The 20,901-nt window shown below is 36.2% G+C and overlaps 3 protein-coding genes across 6 annotated transcripts; 1 reads left to right on the top strand and 2 right to left on the bottom strand.

Annotated features, from left to right (window-relative positions):
- Positions 1 to 429: 429 nt before the first annotated feature.
- Positions 430 to 16,473, top strand: LOC120158396 (protein DEHYDRATION-INDUCED 19 homolog 5-like). 3 transcript variants are annotated; one of them, XM_039169252.1, is made up of 6 exons: positions 430 to 439; positions 13,931 to 14,113; positions 14,237 to 14,379; positions 15,358 to 15,435; positions 15,698 to 15,954; positions 16,139 to 16,473. In XM_039169252.1, exons 2-6 carry the CDS (start codon positions 14,038 to 14,040, stop codon positions 16,245 to 16,247), a joined length of 663 nt encoding a protein of 220 aa, XP_039025183.1. In that variant the 5' UTR covers positions 430 to 439; positions 13,931 to 14,037; the 3' UTR covers positions 16,248 to 16,473. The 3 variants fall into 3 exon arrangements, with proteins under 3 accessions (XP_039025183.1, XP_039025184.1, XP_039025182.1); XM_039169253.1 differs by lacking the exon at positions 430 to 439 and having other exon boundaries at positions 13,857 to 14,113; positions 15,379 to 15,435; XM_039169251.1 differs by lacking the exon at positions 430 to 439 and having other exon boundaries at positions 13,857 to 14,113.
- Positions 10,280 to 12,732, bottom strand: LOC120158395 (syntaxin-41-like). 2 transcript variants are annotated; one of them, XM_039169250.1, is made up of 8 exons: positions 12,412 to 12,732; positions 12,051 to 12,324; positions 11,816 to 11,905; positions 11,623 to 11,694; positions 11,204 to 11,281; positions 11,070 to 11,135; positions 10,909 to 10,989; positions 10,280 to 10,668 (listed from the first exon to the last, which is right to left on the bottom strand). In XM_039169250.1, exons 1-8 carry the CDS (start codon positions 12,600 to 12,602, stop codon positions 10,564 to 10,566), a joined length of 957 nt encoding a protein of 318 aa, XP_039025181.1. In that variant the 5' UTR covers positions 12,603 to 12,732; the 3' UTR covers positions 10,280 to 10,563. The 2 variants fall into 2 exon arrangements, with proteins under 2 accessions (XP_039025181.1, XP_039025180.1); XM_039169249.1 differs by having other exon boundaries at positions 12,051 to 12,327; positions 12,412 to 12,722.
- Positions 16,474 to 16,898: 425 nt separating the features above from the next.
- On the bottom strand, positions 16,899 to 20,245 carry LOC120158347. The gene is made up of 6 exons (XM_039169216.1): positions 19,724 to 20,245; positions 18,905 to 19,104; positions 17,947 to 18,196; positions 17,758 to 17,843; positions 17,578 to 17,669; positions 16,899 to 17,477 (listed from the first exon to the last, which is right to left on the bottom strand). Exons 1-6 carry the CDS (start codon positions 20,015 to 20,017, stop codon positions 17,224 to 17,226), a joined length of 1,176 nt encoding a protein of 391 aa, XP_039025147.1. The 5' UTR covers positions 20,018 to 20,245; the 3' UTR covers positions 16,899 to 17,223.
- Between the last annotated feature and the right edge of the window lie 656 nt (positions 20,246 to 20,901).

The raw sequence follows: 20,901 nt of genomic DNA, 5'->3' as shown, positions 1-20,901 counted from the left end.
ACATCTTCAATTCACCCTTCGGGACGCACATGTGAACGATCGGTAAGTTGCAAGATGACTGAATTAGGTCTCGCGTTTCCTATCCCTAGTTTTACGAAAATCGACTTAGGCATCAAGTTTACACTTGAGCCAAGGTCACACAGGGCTTTTTCAACAAATTTGTTTCCAATCGAACATGGAATGATAAAGTTGCCCGGATAACGTCTTTTTGGTGGTAGCTTGCTTAAGGAAGAGCAAAATTCTTTTGCCGTGGCAATTGTTTTGTACTGCTCAACCTTTCTCTTCTTGGTGATGATTTCTTTTAGAAATTTAGCATATGTGGGCATTTGTTCCATTGCTTCAAGAAAAGGAACATTGATCTGCAGTTGACCCAGAATGTCAACAAATTTTTTAAACTGAATGTCCTCGTTATGTTTCTTCAGTCTTTGCGGAAAAGGAGGTGGGGGTCTGGCTTCTTGTAATGATGGGGTGCGAACAGAAGTTGACGTGGCATTTATATTTTCCCCCTCATCTTTGTTACTTGATGAACCTTCAGATTTATCTTCTTCCTTCGGTACTTCCTCCTGCAATTCTTTATCAGCTTGATTGGGTGTGGGGGTTGAATCTTCCTTCGGTTTTCCCCCAGACTTATCTTCTATATTAATTTGTGTACCGCTTCAGAGAGATAACACATTGCATTGTTCTTTGCTATGAGGTTTGGTGACTTCAGAGTCACTTGGCAAATGTCCGGGTTTGCGTTCTTGTAATGTCGTGTCAATCTGACCTACTTGACTCTCTAGTGCCCTTAACGATGAACTATGGCTCTGGAGTAGAGCTCCTTGATTTTTTATAGAGGTCGAGTGGTCTTGCAGCATTATTTTTGCTGTTGCAATGAATTCTTGCATTGTGGCCTCCAAAGAACTAGTATTTGATGAAGATGGCCCTCCATTGTTTTGAACATGCCATGGCATATTCGATTGATAGCCCTGGGAATCATTAAAATTATGCTGATGAGCTGGCTGTTGAGCAGTGCTGTTTCCTTGATTTCCCCAAGAAAAATTTGGATGGTGACGCCATCCAGGATTATAGGTGTTTGAATAGGGGTTGTTATTGCCTCGATTAAAATTGCCAACAAAGTTGATGGATTCTTGATTGGTTGGGCAATTACTCTTATTGTGATTGCCTTGGCATAATAAACAAACTAAACAGGCTGCCTTCACTTCCCTTACCTCACTTGGCCTTTGTAAATTCTTTAGCATGTTGGTAATGGCAGCAAGTTGAGCTGACACGGCATCATTAGAATCTAGCTCGAGAGCTCCATGTGTCTTACGCCCAAACCCATGCTTAGTTGAGGGAAACTGATAATCATTGGTAGCAATCCTATCCAAGATGTCAAATGCCTCTGATGGTGATTTATCCAGTAACGTCCCATTTGCCGAGGCATCAAGCATCATCCTCGTGGGTGCGTTCACTCCATTATAAAACATCACTACTTGTGTCCAATCTTTAAAACCATGGTTTGAACACTTGCGAAGTAATGCTTTGTATCTATCCCAGCACTCATGCATAGACTCGTCATCAGCTTGGCGGAATGAAGCAATGTTGTTCCTAAGTTGGGTGTTAATGTTCGGAGGATTATACCACACTTCGTGCACCCCTTGTTGGCGAAAAGAATCGCACACTTCCAAGAAGTTACGAATATGCTGCCTGGCATCTTCATTTGGCATGCCCCCAAACTGCCCTATAGAGTTTAACATGTTGAACATGACAGGTTTCAGCTCGAAATGGGCTGCCTGAATATCGGGTGCCACAATTCCAGGGTTGAGATCCTCTAAGATTGGATTTAAATGATCACGAATAGCCCGAGGCCTAGCTGCATTCCCAGCATTTGGATTTGCCTCGGCATGTTGATCACCCTCATAGCCAATGCCCTGATTTTCGAGTTGGTACATATTGACACGTTGTGCTTGTCTTCTTTATCTAAAGAGCCTTTCAATTTCAGGATCAATAGGTTCCAATGGCTCTTCAGGGTTGCTTCTGGTTATAAACTCGAAAAATCTGAAAAATTAAAGAAAATATAAAGTAAAGTTAACTAAAAGAAAAAAAAATTACACAAGTAATATAAAAATGCTATGACAAATCAATTTAACTTCCAGTTATAATTCCCCGACAACGGCGCCAAAAACTTGTCCACTGTTTGTGAGTACTATAAATGGGTGTGGATATGTGTGCAAGTATACACAATCGAACAAGTAATAAAGTGATAAGTAGAGTATCGTCTCCACAGGGAATTGGGGAAATCAAATAGGTTTGTCAAGGCACTTTATTTTGTCACCTAAGTAAAGTTAGTTATGGTATATACAGATGAGAATGCAGTGGCAAAATGGAATAGACGTAGTGGAAATGGAGTGGTGATAGTATGGTAGCAGATGGATAAGTCGTGGCAAATTAAATTGTGATACGTGAAAACAAATGGAAATGTCAAGGCAAAATAAAAATGCAAATACTAGATTTAATATATGTAGGACTTTAGCTTTCTCACAAGACAAGCAGCAATGGAAATAAGTGATGGGAGACACAAGGAAAACTTAAGTCTATTTCTCTTAATGGTGCTTCTTCTCTGCTTACCCTGCCCGACAGAGTCTACTGATGTGCCCTATTCTATCTCTAGTAAGGGACTCGACAGAATAAAGATGCCCTGGCAAAACCGATTGGCGTAAGCCCAAGCAGTGATCCTATTGACTCAGCTAATAGAATATATCTCGGCAATACCTTTTTGCGGCAACATTAACATCTAACCTATCGTTTATACACAACTCCTTTTAGTTGAATGAAATCCTATTCTTATCTCTAAGTTGGATTAGGCCTAGTTACTATCTAGAACCCGTTGTTTATGTAGTTCCTCCCTAGCTTCTCTCGAAGACTGAAGATAAATTGCCAAGGCATTCTCTCGAACCTCATGAACCCTCCTAAGGAAAGGCTACTCTCGTAGCTCCTATAACCTCAAGGCTTTAAGCATCATAAACAAAACATAATAGAGCATAAAACAACAACCATTCATTAAAATAACAACTTAAATAACCATGCGAACTCCCACCAAATAAGATTAGTTCATGGTGGGGTTCGAAATCAACAAGCACAAAGCAAGATTCATTCGTTCCTTACAACCCAACAACAAAATATAAAAGCAAGGACTAAGGGGAGGAGAGAAAGCCTTCGACGTGCACTGCCAAATGCCTTCCTCGGCCACCAAGGACTGCTCCTAGCGGACTAGCTCCTCTCGGATGCTCAGAACGCCACTCCCTTCTGCTAGTCAAGGAGAAATGCCACGGCAAGTGGGATTGACGGAGAAAGATGAGACTTTCTCTCTCTAACTTTTTAAGATCAAATGTTACTGGAACTAAAGAACCCTCGTCAATATGGCTTCCTCCTCTATTTATAGGGGAAAAGAAATCCTAAGGTTTGGTGTTAACCATCCTAGGAAACCCCAAAACCATAGTTAAGTTGCTTGGGAGTCTAGCAGACTGGCATAATCCTGCTACAGGCGCCCTAGGACCGACAGGATCTGCAGGGTCAGACTAGGAAATGTCATCAACAGAACCGGTGGTTGAAGCACCATGCTGCGGTGGGTATCTCGGGCAGAGCATGCGTAAAATCCGGGACAGCTGGCTAGAAAATATCTTCTCTCTCCTTGTACGCTCCTGAAATGCCATTTGAACTTGGCATTTTTATTTAGCTCAACAATATCCTTATGTCACGGCATTTTAAATCCTCTTTTCCTTGCTTTCAACACCTGCACATCATCAGACAAGTACCTTTCCCATAAAGCAACACCGCTGTAAAAATAAAATGCCACGGCAAACTGAAATCCACCACATGTAACTATATGCTCCTAAATGCATCTAAATGGTTCTAAATGGTCTTTTAGACATTCAATAACTTAAGTAAAAAGGTACAAAAATGTAACCTTTTACAGAGTTATCACTGCTCTTGATTTTTTACCATGGTTCTTTGAGACATGATGGCCCTCCCTCTTCAATCGAATTTAGAATCTCAAATCTGTTACTGGATCCTACTAGAGCTTTGTTGGATTTATCTTTTGTTGGCCTTTCTCTACCCTTTTTTGTAGGTGATGATGAGCATTTTCTGCAATCTGTAAAAACTGGATGAACTGGTATGTTGGAATCATCATCTACATTAAGATCTGGTTCGGCTTCAGGACTAGTGCTTAAGGGTGATAAATTAGCAAAATACTGGGGATCACACAAAACAGCTGAGACATTGTCAGAAGATTGAAATTTTGGGTCTGGTTGATTTCCAGTTTCACTTTCCTTATGGTTGATTTCCTTTATAATATCATAATCTGCTGACTTTGAGATCACTAAGTCTTCATTGCATGCTGCTTCTTGAGTCAGTGAAGAAGAGGCTAAATGATCCTTTTTCCTCCAAACTTGGGTTGTAGTGTAGGTGGTATTGCGGTTAGTCTTGCAACCTTTAGTACTATGGCCGAAAGCATTACATGTTTTGTAACAAGGTGGAGGCCAAGGTACTTCAACAACAATTGAGGTTGCTTGTCCATTATTAAGAACAACATCAACATATTTTGGGATCACATCAGACACCTCTATTTCAACACATACATTAGCAAATTCTAATCTAGATTTAGAGGCAGTGATAGAGTCCATTGAAAGAGGATAACCTATGGCACTTGCAATGTACCTAAGACCTTCATTCGAGAACAGTTCAAGAGGAAAATTGTACAAGTGAGCCCAAATTGGGATTCTGGATAAGTCAAAGTGCAATTTTTTCATATTAGGTTCCCACTTCCTAATGATCAAAGGCTTGTTAAAGATATGCCAAGGGCCGTTTTCCAATACCCAGTCCCGAGCAAGTTCAGATTCGAAGGAAAACAAATAAAGATTGCATCCAGCATAACTGACCTGGACATTAGCGCCTTGCAAGGGTTTTTCCACAAGCTTTCGATAATCCTTTGCAATGAGGAAAATTTTGGAGCTGCCCCAAGAAATTGCCCCACAAGTGAGACTTTCCATTAAGCAACTCCACCTTCAAACACTTCAGGCGGAGGATGAACAGTCGGGATCCCATCTCTCTCATTTGGAGAAAGTATTGCAGTTGTTGATTAGTTGAACATGAGAACAATTTACGCCAATCCATCGATAAAAACAAGCAATACGTGAAGAAACAGAAGAAGATTGAATGAAAAACCGTTGAGGACTCAGTCGAATCACTGGAGTCACTATAGATTTCTCAGTTTCCATTAGCCCCACTAACGTGCACCCAGAGAAACCCACAATCATGTGCCGCCATATTTCCCTTTTATTTTTTGATGTTACTTGTAACACCCCAATTTAGGGGCTAAATTTTAGAATTATAAAGTGGTGGATTTAATTGGTATTTTGGGAAGAAAATTGAGGATTAAATTGAAAAATTTCAAAGTTGGCAGACTGTTTTATAAAGTGCAGGAAATTCAATGACTAAACTCATGATTTGACCATTTTTCTTTTGGAGAGAATTATAATCTCTCCCCCGTGCATCAGTTTTTGCAGATTTCATTTTTCCATTTCCCTTTCCCTCAACGCTCTTTTAAACTTCGATCTACTCACCGTTCGACCTCCGTTCGACGAATCGAAACCACCATCATATTCGTTGTCGACCGATAAACAAAACCCTCAAACCTTTTATCGTGAATCGTCATCGTTCGTCGTTAATTTCAGTCGGAAGTATCGACGGTTTTAACTCAATTTTCGTTGGTTATCCATCGATTCACGTCGATCCGGCCATCCGTTTTCGACACCCCCCACACCATCGTGTTCCTTGCATCGTTCCGAGTCCACTGGTGAACTCCGTGTCTCCGTCGTTGTCGGTGCGTGGAGGGGTGAGAAAGTCAAAGTTTTCGATGTTTCGGAATCGAGCTCTCTGTCGTTCAAAATTGTGAACCGAGCTTGGTAAGTGTCTCAAAATGCCTTAAAATAACTTTTAGATATTTTTCCGGGAACTTTTGGACACCCCACGATGCCGCACGTGCCCCACGCACTGTCCCCTGCGCGTAGGGAAGTCCTGGCTGCAGATAAACAGAAAAAAAAACTTGAGTACTCGTTTTGTAAATATTTTTTAAAATGTGTCTAATATGTAATTAATTTCTATTAGGGTGATATTTGTATTAAACCGTTGACCGTCGTTGACCAACGTTGACAATAACTTTGATCGATGTTGATCGGCCATTAAACGACCGTTGAGTTTTTTCGGGTATACCTATTCTGATGTTTTTCGACGTTTTGAATCTGTTTTTGGGGTCTGTTTCACCAAATTTGAACCCGATAAGTTGGTTTTCACTTATTTATCACTGATTTGATCCATTTTTTTTGGAAATTAAGCTCCGTTTCTGATGTAATTTCTGTTGATATATATATGAGGAATTATTGGAAGTTGATTTCAAGATCGAGGGCGTTCAAATGGAATTTTTATGGTCGATCAGTATGGCATGAAAATCGTGGTAATACTTTTCTACCTCTTTATGCTTTATGGAACATATTGATATTGGTAAATGCATGAATAAGTTAATGTTTGGTATCGTTTGTGTAGTTAATTAATTTCTACACTCGATCCGAATAAGGTAAAAATTCGGTAACTAAATATGGTTCAGATGACTTATATAAGAAATTGAAGGATTATTAGAATTAAATTAAAGTTTTGTGATTAGTGATAAGGAATCAGCCCTGGATGTAGCTTATATTTATATTATCAAAGGTTAAACGTTAAGGGTATTTGGATGAGAAAATGAGAATACTCTGGTTTGGTAAAATTATAAAAATACCCTTATGTTGTAAAATGTCAAGAATTGTCCCTGGAAGTTGATTAATAACTCTGAAAGGATATATTGATCTGATAAAACTACATATGTGTATAAGAAATGCTAGTTTGCTTAGAAAATTTGGATAACCGGTTTTTAACCCAAGAGGGTTTATGCACGATACTAGAAGTCTGTTAAGGAATCATTTCAAGATTAGAGAATGTTCTGAAAGGAAATTAGCCATAGGATCTCTAAATTAAAGTTATTTTCGTTAAGAGTTAATACTAAAACTATTTGGTTCAGAAATTAGAAAAATGCCCTTGAAAGGTAAAAATAGTCCAAGTTGACCTTGAATGAGAAAATACTTTGAGGATTCGTATTTAACTCGATAAATTATGGATTTAAATTTTAAGATTCTGTCTTTGTACAAAAAATTCTTGATAACCTGTTGGTAACTTCTGAGAAGACAATTGACCTGAAAATCTCCGAGTTAAGAATAAATTATCGAGGGTGCTCTTTTGTCAGAATTGTTCGAAAGGTCTGGAAAAGATGATACATTTGATTTAAATAATAAGATCATATGGAAGGAACAGATTAAAACACATCAAATATGTAAAATGACCAAAATACCCCTATAATAGAAATTACCCAAGAATATCACCAAGCTCGGGAATGATTGGATATCCTCGAGCTCTGTAATGAATGGAATAAAGTTGAACACCAAAATGACCAAAATACACTTATGGCCTATACTAAGTAAATATCTTGGATTAATTAAGGAATCCAAATAAGCATAGGTGTTGGACTACCTTTAAAAGTTATAGAACACAGCTTAAGTGAGTTGAATAATCTTAATGATATGTCAGTACCTGAAAGACATAGATGTTACTTGAATGCTTGTCCGTCTTCTCAAGTGTGGCTCGATGATAATTTTGGAAGTATTCAGCTTAACTTAACTCTATATCGTATTCAGTATTAAGAATTGGACATTTGTTGGACAAATCAACCACGAAGACCAAATTGAGCTGAACAAAAGTACAATATGTATCCAAAATTTAGAAAACGTCCGAATTACTCTGGAAAATTCTGAAGTAATCGGAATAGACTTGACTGTTAAATGAAATAAGTGACCTGAATGGTTGAGGATTAAATAAGTGATTTGTAAGAGTCTAGAAACGTTAATGAACATACATGATGCAATGTTCTTATGGGTCATGAACTACAAATCAAGCACGTCAGCGTTTCATGATATCGCGAAAGCATGGAAATGAAATAAAGAGCATTGGAATATTTGTTAGTTTCCTTAAGATCTATTCAGCGATGATTCCGAAAATGATCTATGGATAATAATTTTTAGTATTAAAAAAAGTAAATACCCTGGAGGGACAATGAATTGACCAGTCGACAAGCATTAGTTCTGGGAGTTATTCTAATAATCCAAATCAATCGACATAGATTATAAAGGTTCTGAATCTTCGTTCTCCCTTATCAGCTCAAACCACTCTGGGCATATCTGAAAACACAAGTAACTCATAAGTAAAGGATTCTGAATACCCGTATGATTACGTTGAGCTTCCGAAAAATGTCCTAATAAGATATGATCCTGATAAATCATATTTTGAATAACTGATGATTCTGTCAGTTAATAAACTCTTCCAATAGTGATTCTAACTTCCGACATTCTATCGGTAAACTAAAGATCCGTGTTTCTTTTCCAATAAGATTATTCAGTATCTCTGAATAACATCTGGAAACTCTAGTGTGTTCCCTAATCACATGAATATTTTATCTGATTTTCGATTTGAATTATGTTCTGATACTTTATCTGAATTCTGTTCTAATTTCTGACCTAGATTTTGTTATGATATCTTATATGAATTCTATTTTGATTTCTGATATCTCCATTTACTGACGGAAAAATGTTTTATTTGGGGGGTTATTGTTGGAGGAAGTATATCTGCAAGTTCCTCAGCTTTGTGCTCAGGGCCTTACTGGCTGTGCGGTTGAGTATGGTTCTGGAGAACCTACACATTATGATGTGTAGCGGTTGGAGGGATTATTAGGATTTAAAAAATATATATATGTTTTAAAAAGATTTGTATCTTTTCACTGATTTTGCGGGAATATACTAGATAACCTATTCTAATCTCCTGAACGTAGACATTCGAAATATTTCCATCTGAACTGAATATTATATGTTACTACATGAGATATAAATGGTATCTCAGCTCAACTTAAAAAATTCTATAAATATTTGAACCAATAAGGAAATATATGTTTATTTGTATCTGCACGTTCTTCAGCATCATCTGGTAGTTTTATATTACTGAGCTTTCTGAAGCTCACTCTATTACTCACCATTGCAGGTTAAAAGAATTGTACCAGTGCAGTTATCAACTTCAGTAAGGGAGTTCTTCCGGCGTTGCTTGTAGAGGATGATACATGTGATTAGGGGGCATGTAATTGTATTTTGTTTTAAATATGAGTCTGAAAATCTATTTTATTTCTGAATACCGATTTAAAGATTTTATAAGTTTACATGTTTTAATAAAAGTTTTAAATTTTCCAAGATTTCTACAGTGGGTCGCTCCGGTGGCACTAATGTGACACCACAGATCGGATCGGGTTACCCGCATCGGTCTGAGGAGGTTACATTACTAGTAGTCTATTTGTGTATTTTACCCAAATAAATAATATTGAAAAACATTGTATGTTTTTCCTTAATTTAGATAAATATATATATATATATATATATACTCAAATTTGTATTATTTTAATGTTTAACATATTATAATGGGTAAATTACAAATTTCATCAGTGAATTTTACTCTATCTCTTCTATTTTGCTCAATGAACTTTAATAGTTTTCAATTTCCTCACTGAATTTAATACATATGATTTTTTTGGTCATTGAACTTTACTCTCTCATCTTTTGGTCACTCTGTTGTTAAATAGTTAACGAAGTTAAAAATGCCAAAATGACGTCGTTTTGCATCTATACAACTGCCCATTTTAATGTCATTAATTATTTAACGAAAGAGTGACCAAAAACCCCAATGTATTAAGTTCAGTGAGAAAATTGAAAAGATTCATTGAGTGAAATAGGAAAGAGAGCAAAGTTCATTTACCAAATTTGTAATTTACCCATTGTAAATTTTTATACTTTAATAACTCACTTTAAATAGATTTTGACATTTTATATCCATAACATGGTCGTATTATTATATTTTGCTGTGGTCATGTCTCAATCGTTTTAAAGGGACATTTTAGTATGACACGAGTTAAAGATTCCATTATTATCACTTGGTTGGTAGATAACAAAGGGTTTTCCTTGATTTTGGATTCATTGCAGATAAACAACCCTCACTCATAGTCATATTGGCAACATTGATAATAATAGGGTAATTTTGAAACTAATAAACAGAAGGATCAGTAGAATAAGAATCATGTTCATGTGTATTGCCTTCCAATTTTTCATTAGTTTGAGAATTTCCCACAATGAATGATTGGTTACAAACTAAAACGATCTCAACCTCATTACAAATGTCAAAAGAAATCCAAATTCTAGAACCTATTTCAATGCAAATTTTCAATGTCAAAACAGTGAAATATCAAACTATTTACAGCGCAGTTTATGATCATCCTCAGGATCATATGTGGGAATGTAAACATTGCGGTTTTTATTAGGATCTTATTCAGGACCATCATTTATACATGATCAATCATGTGAAACTAGGATGCTAAGCCACTATCAGTGCGGTACCCTAATATGATCATAAGAATAACTCTTTGAGGATCAAAAGGACTATCATGATGAAGCATAAAATAACAAGCACTGTCGCACACTTCACCATCCCTCCCTTCTGTGATCGCTCAGCCTGCAGTTCCAGTACACACAAGATGACCATCTTATATATAAGTCTCAAGTTTTTTCAAAACCATCATAACTTAAGAGCAGCTATGCACACAACATATGTAATGAATTCATAAGTACCCATATACTAGATGAGGACAGATAATCTTTGGTGTCCAAAATTTTCGCCGGAAAATAAGGGAATGAGTTTACATGTGTGTATGTACAAGCATGGATGACTGAGTTGGGCAAAAATATATACAACCTTCTGGAGTTGTTTGAAGCCTTCCTCAACTGATGTAGCAACATTTTGGATATTGTAGTCTATTCGGTCAACAATAGTGCCCTGATTAGAGGTATTAGATACAAAAATCAGTTTGTATCAATCAACCACAATGGATAACATAACATAAAGATGTGTCATACCTGGTCTATCACAAGGGCTGAGAGGTCTTTCATGATTTGAGCAAGCTCATTTACTGACTGGACAACCTGCAAAAATACCATATTCATTAGAGAGGAACTACCATTGAAATTATAAACCACATATATTCAGGTACCTGAGTGATCTCTCTCTCCCTCTCTTCAGTTGAGAACTCACTCTGCTTCAGCTTGTTCATTTGGTGCTTATTAAATCCCTGCAGTAATCACCCATCATGTCATTCACACTAGAGTACCAGACCATAAAGGGGGTTGAATTGAACGATAAATGATTCAGACCTTGTATCAATCACATACCAAAACATTTCCAAAACAAGTGAACTTTGTTCTAAGCAAATTCCAACAACAAAGTATCCACAATTAAACACTTCAATTGAGTTTGACATCTTTGTTATCCAATTTTCTATAATTGTATCACTCACTTTGTAGTAGAAATTGAAATTTCTTAGGCCTTAAAACCTAGTACATACTAATTATTAAAACCAATCCACCTATTGAAACAGTAGGAATATGGAATACAAGTATACCAATGGATTACCATGCCACTGAATTCATTGTCATCCTCTCGATATCTGTTATCATTCAAGTTCATCTCCAAGTCAACATCTTCCTGTCAATACACCAAAAAACAACATACAAAGTTAACCAGGGACATAAATCAATCATGCTCCCTAGTAGGAAGCGTCATAGAGATTTGATATGAACCTAACTAAAACTCAATCCAAACAAACCTCTTTCTGCTGTCGTAGCCGTTTCAAATAAGTTGATTGTTTACGTCGCAGGTCCACCGATAGTGTCTGAAGGTCTGTTGCTAGTGAACGCTTCCCAAAGATGAATTTAACAAATCAATAAAGTAAACCACTGTATAAATAATCAGGAATTAATTTATACCACATTCTATTGATCTAGAATTGAAGTACGAAAAAAAAATTAACATTGTTTAAGAACGAAATTCTTTCCAAGTACCTGGACATTTTTTCTAAGACTGGAATCCTCGGAAGATCCGTTCCTCGAAAGCCTTTGCAATCGCTTTTCAGATTTCCTTAATAGATCTGTAATTTCTCTGGTTAAAACCTCAATGGCGCGTTGATCTTCATTTCCGTCTCCAAATGAAGGCATTAAAGCCTTTGAATGAGCTTTGGCTAACTCCGCCATCTTGACCTTAGCTCGTTGAATATTTGCCGCTATTTCTTCCGAATCATCAACCCACGATGGCGGCAAACCTACCGTAAATGCACCACTACTGCAGCAAAAATAAATAAATACAGAAGAATGATAACTGGTTAAAATCATTCTATAAAAAAAAAGGATAGACGAAATCAGTTACCTCGAAGGACCAGGGTCCTCTTCGGTACTGAGAGGAGCGTACGAAGAACGACTATTGCGAAGGAAAGAAGTGTTAACCATTTCAATAACCGGACCGCCGGAACTGGATGCCGAGGAAGAGAGAGGAGCTCGAACGTTCTTCACTGCATCCCTAGTTTTCTTGAATTGGAGGGTCCGGTTTCTCGTCGCCATGAGGAGAAGAAAACCAACGGGTACCGGTCTCGCAGGGAATCGAAAAAGAAATGGCCCGTGAAGGAGGATGAAATGAGGTTTTTTTTTTGGGGACGAGATAGTGAGAGAGGAAATGGTTGAAGATGGTAAAAGCTTTGAATTGAATTTTCTTAACAGATCTCTCTCTCTCTCTCTCTCTCTCTCTCTCTCTCTCTCTCTCTCTCTCTCTCTCTCTCTCTCTCTCTCTCTCTCTCTTGTTCAATCCAGAAACAACAACCGTCAATATGGATCAGCGTTCCCCGTATATCTGATTTGGGCCTTAACTTGGAATTAATAAAAGGCATAATGTTAAAATTAGTTCCCAATGTTTATCAAAATAATTATTTTGTCCCTTATCTTTTTTTTTTGAGATTTTTGCCACCAATGTTTCATTTTGAAAGTCCCAATATATACTAAAACCGTTAGTTAAAAAATTATTAATACTAAAAAATAGGGCCTTTTACCTTAAAATAAAATGTTAAGGGCTAATATATTCTACAAATAAAGAATAAGAGCCAAAATGACTATTCGATCAAATATTGAAGATCTTTTTATCTTAAAATAAAATGTTGAGGCTGAAATACTCTAAAAAATAATAGAAATTAAAATGACTATTTTAATAAATATTAGAGAGCTAATTTTGGCATTATACATTAATAAAAAGATGACAATACGCATCAAAAATTTATCAAACGGTTAAATTTATCAAATTATTTAAAAATTTAAGTTAAAATAATGACCTAATTGATAAAATTTATATTAGAGTTTAAATTATTTTAAATTGAGACTAAATTGGTAAAATGTATAAGTTTCAAGACTATAATTGTTATCATCCTAAGTCAGACCAATTTAAAGAAAATTTAATGTTAGTGATGAATTTGTAAAAAAAATAATAGTAGGCAAAAAAGAAATATAATAATCATTAGGTGGCTAAATAGATTGTTTATCCTTATTTTATATCTTTTTTTTTTATTTTTTTGTTACTTTTCAATTGAACAAATAATAAAGCCATTTTTTAATTATTTTCAATTTCTAAAATTAATATATGGGATTAACTAATTCCACGTACTTTATTTTCATTGAGTTATAATTTTTAACAGTAGTTGACGGTGTATTAATGATCAAAATATACAAATTCAGTAGGTAATGTGATAAAAAAATTCTTCAAGGGTCAAAATGATAAAGGTATATAGTTTAGTGGTCAAATATGATTTAACCCTAAAAAATACACGCAAAAATTTCCGTATGCTTCCCCGAATCCCCCTTTCTCCTTTTAAGTCGCTCTTTGTTCTTAACCAGAAAGGCATAAGAAGAAGAAAAGAAAAATACAAAGGAGAATCTAAGAAGCAGCCTTGTTAGATTCTTTCGCTTTTTTCAAACAAACCCAGCTTCAATTTACAGTGTTATCTAAGTTTCAATGGAGGATGATACTTGGAGCTTTGCGTTCTCAGCTTCACCTAAGAGCTATCAATCCACTCTTAAATCCCAAAGTGGTTAGTATTTCACTTACCTGTTTGTTTTTTGTTATGTTTTTGATTTTGTTGCTTTTGATTTTTAGTTGTTTTTCCTGGATTTTATGCGGTTACTGAATGGGGAGTTATTGATTTTGGAAGCAGATCTTTGTATTGATTTTGAAGAGATTGAAGAAGACGATGAATTGATGACGGAATACCCCTGCCCGTATTGTTCTGAGGATTTTGATTTACTTGGCTTGTGCTGCCATATTGATGAAGAGCATCATCTTGATGCCGGCTATGGGGTACATGCACTTCCCTTTCTGGATTTGTTGTTAGGCATAAATTTTTCTTTTGTTTTGAAAGATTTTTGGAATTGATATTTAGGTAATGTTTTTATTCTTCCTGGATATGCTTTTAGTTTGGTAAAAATTGTGGGTGGATAATGGTTTGACAAGATTGAATTGGAATCTTTTAGCGGCTGTGCATAAGTTGCCCCAGCAATAGATGGCCTTGAAATTTGAAACTCAGTCAACTCTCTGAATATAGCATACTGATCCATGTTTTAGTGGCGTTTGAAAGTTTTTGGTAATTTAGCTGGAAATTTAGATAGATTGATGAATAGATGTTATCAGAACTAAAATCCTCAATTTCCTTTTCCCCTTCTCATTCAGCATTATCACTCTAAGGTTACTCATTTTATGAACATTTTCTAGCAATTTTGTTTGGCTGAAATTGTTCTTGTTTACCCATAGAAGCTTTAGAAGTGATCACTGGCTTCTTATTTCTTTGTACAAATTTTATGTTTTGTAATTTCTTGTCAGACTGTTAGTGAATGGATGATTGCTAAAGTTACTGAGCAATATTTGTTCTCATCTTCATGTTTTTAGTGTCAACCTATCTTTTCATTATTAGTTCGTAATGCCCCAATTTTGAAATCGACATTGATTCAAAATATTATAGAGCCCCTATTAGTTAAGTTAGCAGATCATATTCTCTCTCTCCCTCTATCTTTTGTATATGTGTTGGCTTGTTGGTAGGAACTAAGGCCTTGTACATTGTCAACGTAAATTATAGTTTATGGAACTTTTCCTTGATATGCTTCATTAACATGATATTAAGTCTTCTGTTTGAGAAGAACAAATTCGATGCTGATGTTACCAAAAGGAATTCTTCTTATTGAATCTCACAATGATCAGGGTACTTCAAGATAGCTTAGTTTAATTGCTTTTTTGACATAAACATTGTTTAAGATCGGTAAATCAGTTTGCTTATAATTGCAGGTATGTCCCGTTTGTGCTCAGAGAGTAGGGATGAACATGGTTGACCACATAACATTGCAGCATGGGAATATTTTCAAAATATCCTTTTATTACTATTTTGTTGAAAGATTTTACTTATTTTGTGCTTTTTCCTATTACTTTCAACTACCTGTTCTAGATCATGTCATTGTGCTTGAAACAATTCTCATGGCATCCTCATTCTTTCCCTAAAGCTATCTGAATCAGTCCAGTTTATATATTTTCTTTATGTGGTTATGAGGATGCTTTGAGTTTTGTCTTCCTTCAATTTTAGGCCAGATGCTTTGAAGTTAATGATCTGTGGCCCTTGACCAATGATTACAGCAACTACAAATTAAATTTTCATAAAGGCGACTCTTATTCAACTCCTTCCTTGAGGAAGGAGTTGCATGATGCACATTATCAATCTCTTCTTTCCAGGTCATGGTCTTCACTTTCTTCCTCCACTACAGGACCCGATCCATTGCTTTCATTTCTTCATAGTGCAGCTCCTGCTGATTCATCCGGAAGTGTACAGCCTGCCTCTCCTACTGAAGTGACCTTGGAGGAAAAAGGCTCAAATGTGAGAATGTTAGAAAAGTAAGTATTTTATCTATTCTTAAGATGTTTCTTTAGTGTTTGAGCTAAGCAATACCCTTTGGATACTGTGCTGTAACAGCATGATTGTGTCATTCTTTTTCAAGTGTCAAAGCGGGTATTATTACTTAAGTGGTCCCCCCCCCCTTAACTGGATGCAAATTCATGGTAGTCTTATGTTGTGCAGAGATGTTCACCCGTCACCATTGTCAGATAAGGAGCACACAGAGAAAGCAAACAAATGTGAGTTTGTACAAGGGCTATTGTTATCGACTATCTTTGATGGTGGCTTATAATATAGGCAGAACAGAATCAACGGTCCACAACTTTGAATTTCAACAAAATTATCGTCATCTACATTCTTGCATTGAACATTCTGATAGTTCAATGTAGAAGCTAGGGATAATTCAAGAATGTGATGTAATTTATTTAATAGGTTGATGTTTTTCAACTAAGACCTCAACAGAGTTCAAACTCCTGTATTTTCCCGTGTAAGGCATAAGTTAATAAAAGCCTTTATTAGCTTTGTTTAAACCATATTTGCTAGTTAACCAAAAAGCTTCGTAGATATTAACAAAATTGAATGATGGTTTCAGTAATGTTATGTGCCGCTATAAGCCGATAACAACCCTGCTATGGTCTGTTTAGGGTTCTTCATATTTGTGGTTCAGAGGCCTTCCCTGACTGATCTGATGCAAAACAAATATTTGCTCATTTTAGTTTGAGTTGCTTAGGTTTGAATCAGGCTTCAGCCGGGCAAGGTATGTACAATATCTCATATAACTAGCAAGAGCGATATCAAGTATTGTAACTACAGAACTGAAGTAAGCTTTATGAGTGCTCGATTGTATTTCGGTTTCTGGAAAACGCTAGTATATGTGTAGGATACAGTCCGGGCATTTGAATTTTCAACGATATTCCTAAATGTTTATCAAATAAAACATGAAGGTGCAGAGAAACAAGGTTGTTTGGTTAATAATTTACAAGTGTTTGAAGAATAAACATAGCTTGCACTTGAACCAGAGGCACAGTAAACAACTGAGTGATGATCAGGATTCCAATGGGCTGATCATAGTTTTGTGGCCCTACCTGAATATATTGCAAAATAGTTACCTAGTATTCAACGAATACAGTTTAGTAGCAAAAGCTGAAAAACACGGTGCTTCTTAGATGAGTTTTAAGTAAACTATATCATGTCATCAAGTATCATTTCAGCAGAGCATTTACGATTGCCCCAACTGCCACCAGTTACAAAGAATCAAGGTATCTTCGTCATCTCCATTGTGAGTTATGTGATGCAAAAAACTGGAAATCAGGATGATGCACTTGTAAACATTGCAGCCAATTGTCAGCGGCTTGTAACAGATAGATTGCTTGCTGCCATTCTTGGGCACCATTGGGAGTCAAAATTGAACCTTTCAGCTTATAGGAAGCAAGGCCAAAAACTGGTAGAGGGATATTTGTAGATGCATCAACACCACAGACTTCCCTATTGCTAGAAGCAGGACACTGCAGCTGACTTTTACCTGTACCGGTTGTATAATAAATTAACAAAATTAACTCAACAGAACAAGAACCAACCGGCAATATGCCCCATCATCATAAATGAGAGAGAAAGGGGTATACTTTGAGAACGTGTTGACAAAGAATGGAAGGTCAAGAAAGATGCATCCAGGTTTTGTAGGGTTTGACCCATAGGTATTCTGTATATTGGGTACCTATAGACCAAAAATAATATAACCAAACATAGATAAAGCTTAAAAGAGCAGTGACTTGGTCTATCTTTAGAAGTATAAGATGTCCTACCAAGCCACTGAAATCCAACTTGCTGGTAATAGATCAGAGCTCCTGTACATCCTGATCTCTGGAAATTGAGATGCAAGACTTGAAATCTGGTGGGTAAGAGAAAGGTGCCCCAAGCATTTGGGTCACAAGTCAGAACACAGACATTTGAAAAGAAAGAACAACATTCTAAATCACCTCATGTGAACTTGCCTTGTCATATAAAGGTTTTCGATGATGTGGTTGCTCTTGTTCAAAGTATTCAAAAACCAGAAGCCGAGCTGTCTGGCCAACCTGAACTTCATCACTAGAAGAACTCATATGTGATCTATTCGTACTCTGGGAGTTGTGCTGTGCCAAAGCTCCATCAACACCACCTTTTACTCTCCTGTCTGTTTCAGAGTCGCTACTTCCAGCACTACTAGTTTCCCTCAAAGACTCAGCATCACCATCCTCACGAGTCCTGATAGTTGAATACATTGGAAGATTTTTGCAGATTAACACTAAGGCAACTCAAAAGCTCCAAAGGTTTTACATACGTATCGCCTAATATCAGGCATACAGCTCTTTGTTGCATGCTGCTCCATGAGTTCCCAGAATAAGATCTAATAAACAGCGTCACCATACAAGGGCAAGAGTAGAGCAAGGCAGTGGTATTTGTGAGGATCAGATGTAGCATCATAAATAAATGATTTCACAATTCAGTAACCATTATTTTTTAGGTACATTTTAGTATGTGTAAAGTATAATATCAAGATTCACTAGATATCTAGTATGGGAAGCATATTCCATGTTTATGATAATGCAACTAGAGAACAAATCCAATTAACATTAAGAATTTGTTCGCAAAGAATATTGTAACAGCGGATGCATTATGCAGGAAACCCAATCAATCATTCTCAAACAAGTTGGGTTCTTTAAAGAGAGAGCATCCAAGGTTTCTTGCTGCCAGATAATATGGAAAAAAGTTTGATATTTATCAACCATCAAAGTAACTTATTATCACTGCGATATCAAGAGGAAGCATGAAAACCAGAAAGGTATAAAAATCTAGAATATTCTCCGCTTCCATGTATCTAAAAGAGCAATATGACATAATTAAAAAAAAATTAATTCCAACTACCATGTTAAAAGGGAAAACTTAGGAAGGATATGGCAGTAAGAACCTCACCTTGGCCTATGCGGATCTACATACAATTGTATGCCTGACAAGTAAGGAACATAGTATTGCTTAACAGAATCACTCCCGTTCAATACTAGCGGGACCCCAACACCGTATGCACTCCACTCACTATAATATTCCCAAAGATCACTGAGACAGTAATAAGAGTGCAAATCCGTTTCACTAGTTTCCCATCCCCTACAGTTTGCCTATCAAATCAATAAACAAAAGAAGCACAAATGAAAGTCTTGAAGTAAAAAATTAAGCACATATTGCTAAATAAATGCAGAATTAATTATCCTTCACACTCTCCCCTTGAATAAACCTTGAACCAATTAAAGCATTCAACTATTAATGGAACCATAAATATATAAAAGAAATAAAGAATGACGAGGCTGCACAGCTGTTACCTTATAAACCAGATAAATCTAATCTTCTTATCACTTTAGGACCACAAGAATGCAAGTCGTAGACTAATTGTTGAACAGCCACACCATTAATTAGCATAATTAAGGCTAGTTCTCAACACGTAGGAATTTGTAACAAACAGAGCATTCCATTTCTAATTAATAATTCATAATCATATGTATTACTTTTATCCCCCAAAATAATCATTTGTATTACTTTCCTAAAGCAAGCTCAACTTTACTCGGCCAAAAAAAAAATAAGAGAGTATATCAATTAGCTCTCTATGGCTTCACCTTGTACGTTTGCTTATAGCATCAAAAAGTTGTAAACAAAACTAAAAAAAAATACAATTCACAGAACTTATGTTTAGTTTCAAAGAAAGTAAATAAATAAATAAAATATACATCCTTTTCACAATACCTCAGAGAAGCAATGAACCGGAACAAAAGGAGTGACCGCCTCCATGAGCCTATCCAAATTAGACAAATTAGCAACCTTCGGCGACAACAATGTAGACTCTCCAGAATCCATCCGAGTCTCAGTCGTTGAATCAGCCGAGTTGACTCGGTTCTCCTTGTTCAACGGTCTCCAAATCTCATGTTGCAACGGTCTGTGTGTCTGCTCCTGCCTCTGCAACTGTTGTTGATGCCGCCTCACCGCCGGCGGGTTGTAGAACCGCTCCCTCGTCTGAGTTCGGGTTACCGAGTTTGACATCTTACCGCCGTGAAAGTACTGGTGGTTTGGGGCGGAGCAGTGGAATTGAAAGGGTATGGAAGGAAATGAGGAGAGGCAAAATAATGAAAACGAGAGTGGAAAGGAATCCACGAGCGTTTTTTTCTTCTTCTTCCTGGATAACGCTTGACTTGTTAGACCGAGCAGAGAGAGGTAAAGAAAACTCAAAAACAGCTGTGTCGTCTTGAATTCTGATTTCGCTGCTCCGCGTTGCATTTCAATGATTGTTGTGACAGGAACTACACTTATCCAAATGACGGTCTTGACCCTCTCTTTTCCAAACATTTTACTCGTTTTCAAAATTAATTACTATCCCCACTTGATTTGATCAGCTTTAAATATTTATGGGGTACTGGAACCTTCGATTTGTTTCATGGCTACAAACCACATAAGTAAGTCGCGTGATTAATTTATAGGGAAAAAAATACACGTATGATTGTTCATTGGAATTAAATTTCAGGGAAAATATAAAAAAGTCATAATTTATTTTAAAATTCTTTTTAAAAAATTATAATCATAAAATTCTTTTATATATAAATGTAAAATACTCGATTGAACGCATATTAGAAAAAATATAAAGTTACGAATGTGTAGTATTTGTTAAATCCATATACCAAATCGAACTCAAAGGACACAAGTATTGTATTAGGGGGAAAATGTAAAATTCAAGCACCAAATTAAATAAAATGTCAAAACCCAAATACTCACAGATACATTAAGCCCTTACTAAAAAAAATATGTTCTTATGAAAAGTAAATAAGTAAAATAAAAAATGTAATTTACAAATAAAGTTGTAACGGGTTATTAGAATTAATGGTAATTTGCTATATTATATGTCACGAATGCAAATCAATACACATTAATAG

This window comes from Hibiscus syriacus, unplaced genomic scaffold (assembly GCF_006381635.1).
Source record: "Hibiscus syriacus cultivar Baekdansim isolate YM2019G1 unplaced genomic scaffold, ASM638163v2 tig00111311_pilon, whole genome shotgun sequence".
NCBI classification, from domain to species: Eukaryota; Viridiplantae; Streptophyta; class Magnoliopsida; order Malvales; family Malvaceae; genus Hibiscus; species Hibiscus syriacus.
Note: the sequence above shows the minus strand (reverse complement) of the source record. Positions and strands in the feature narration are given on the sequence as shown.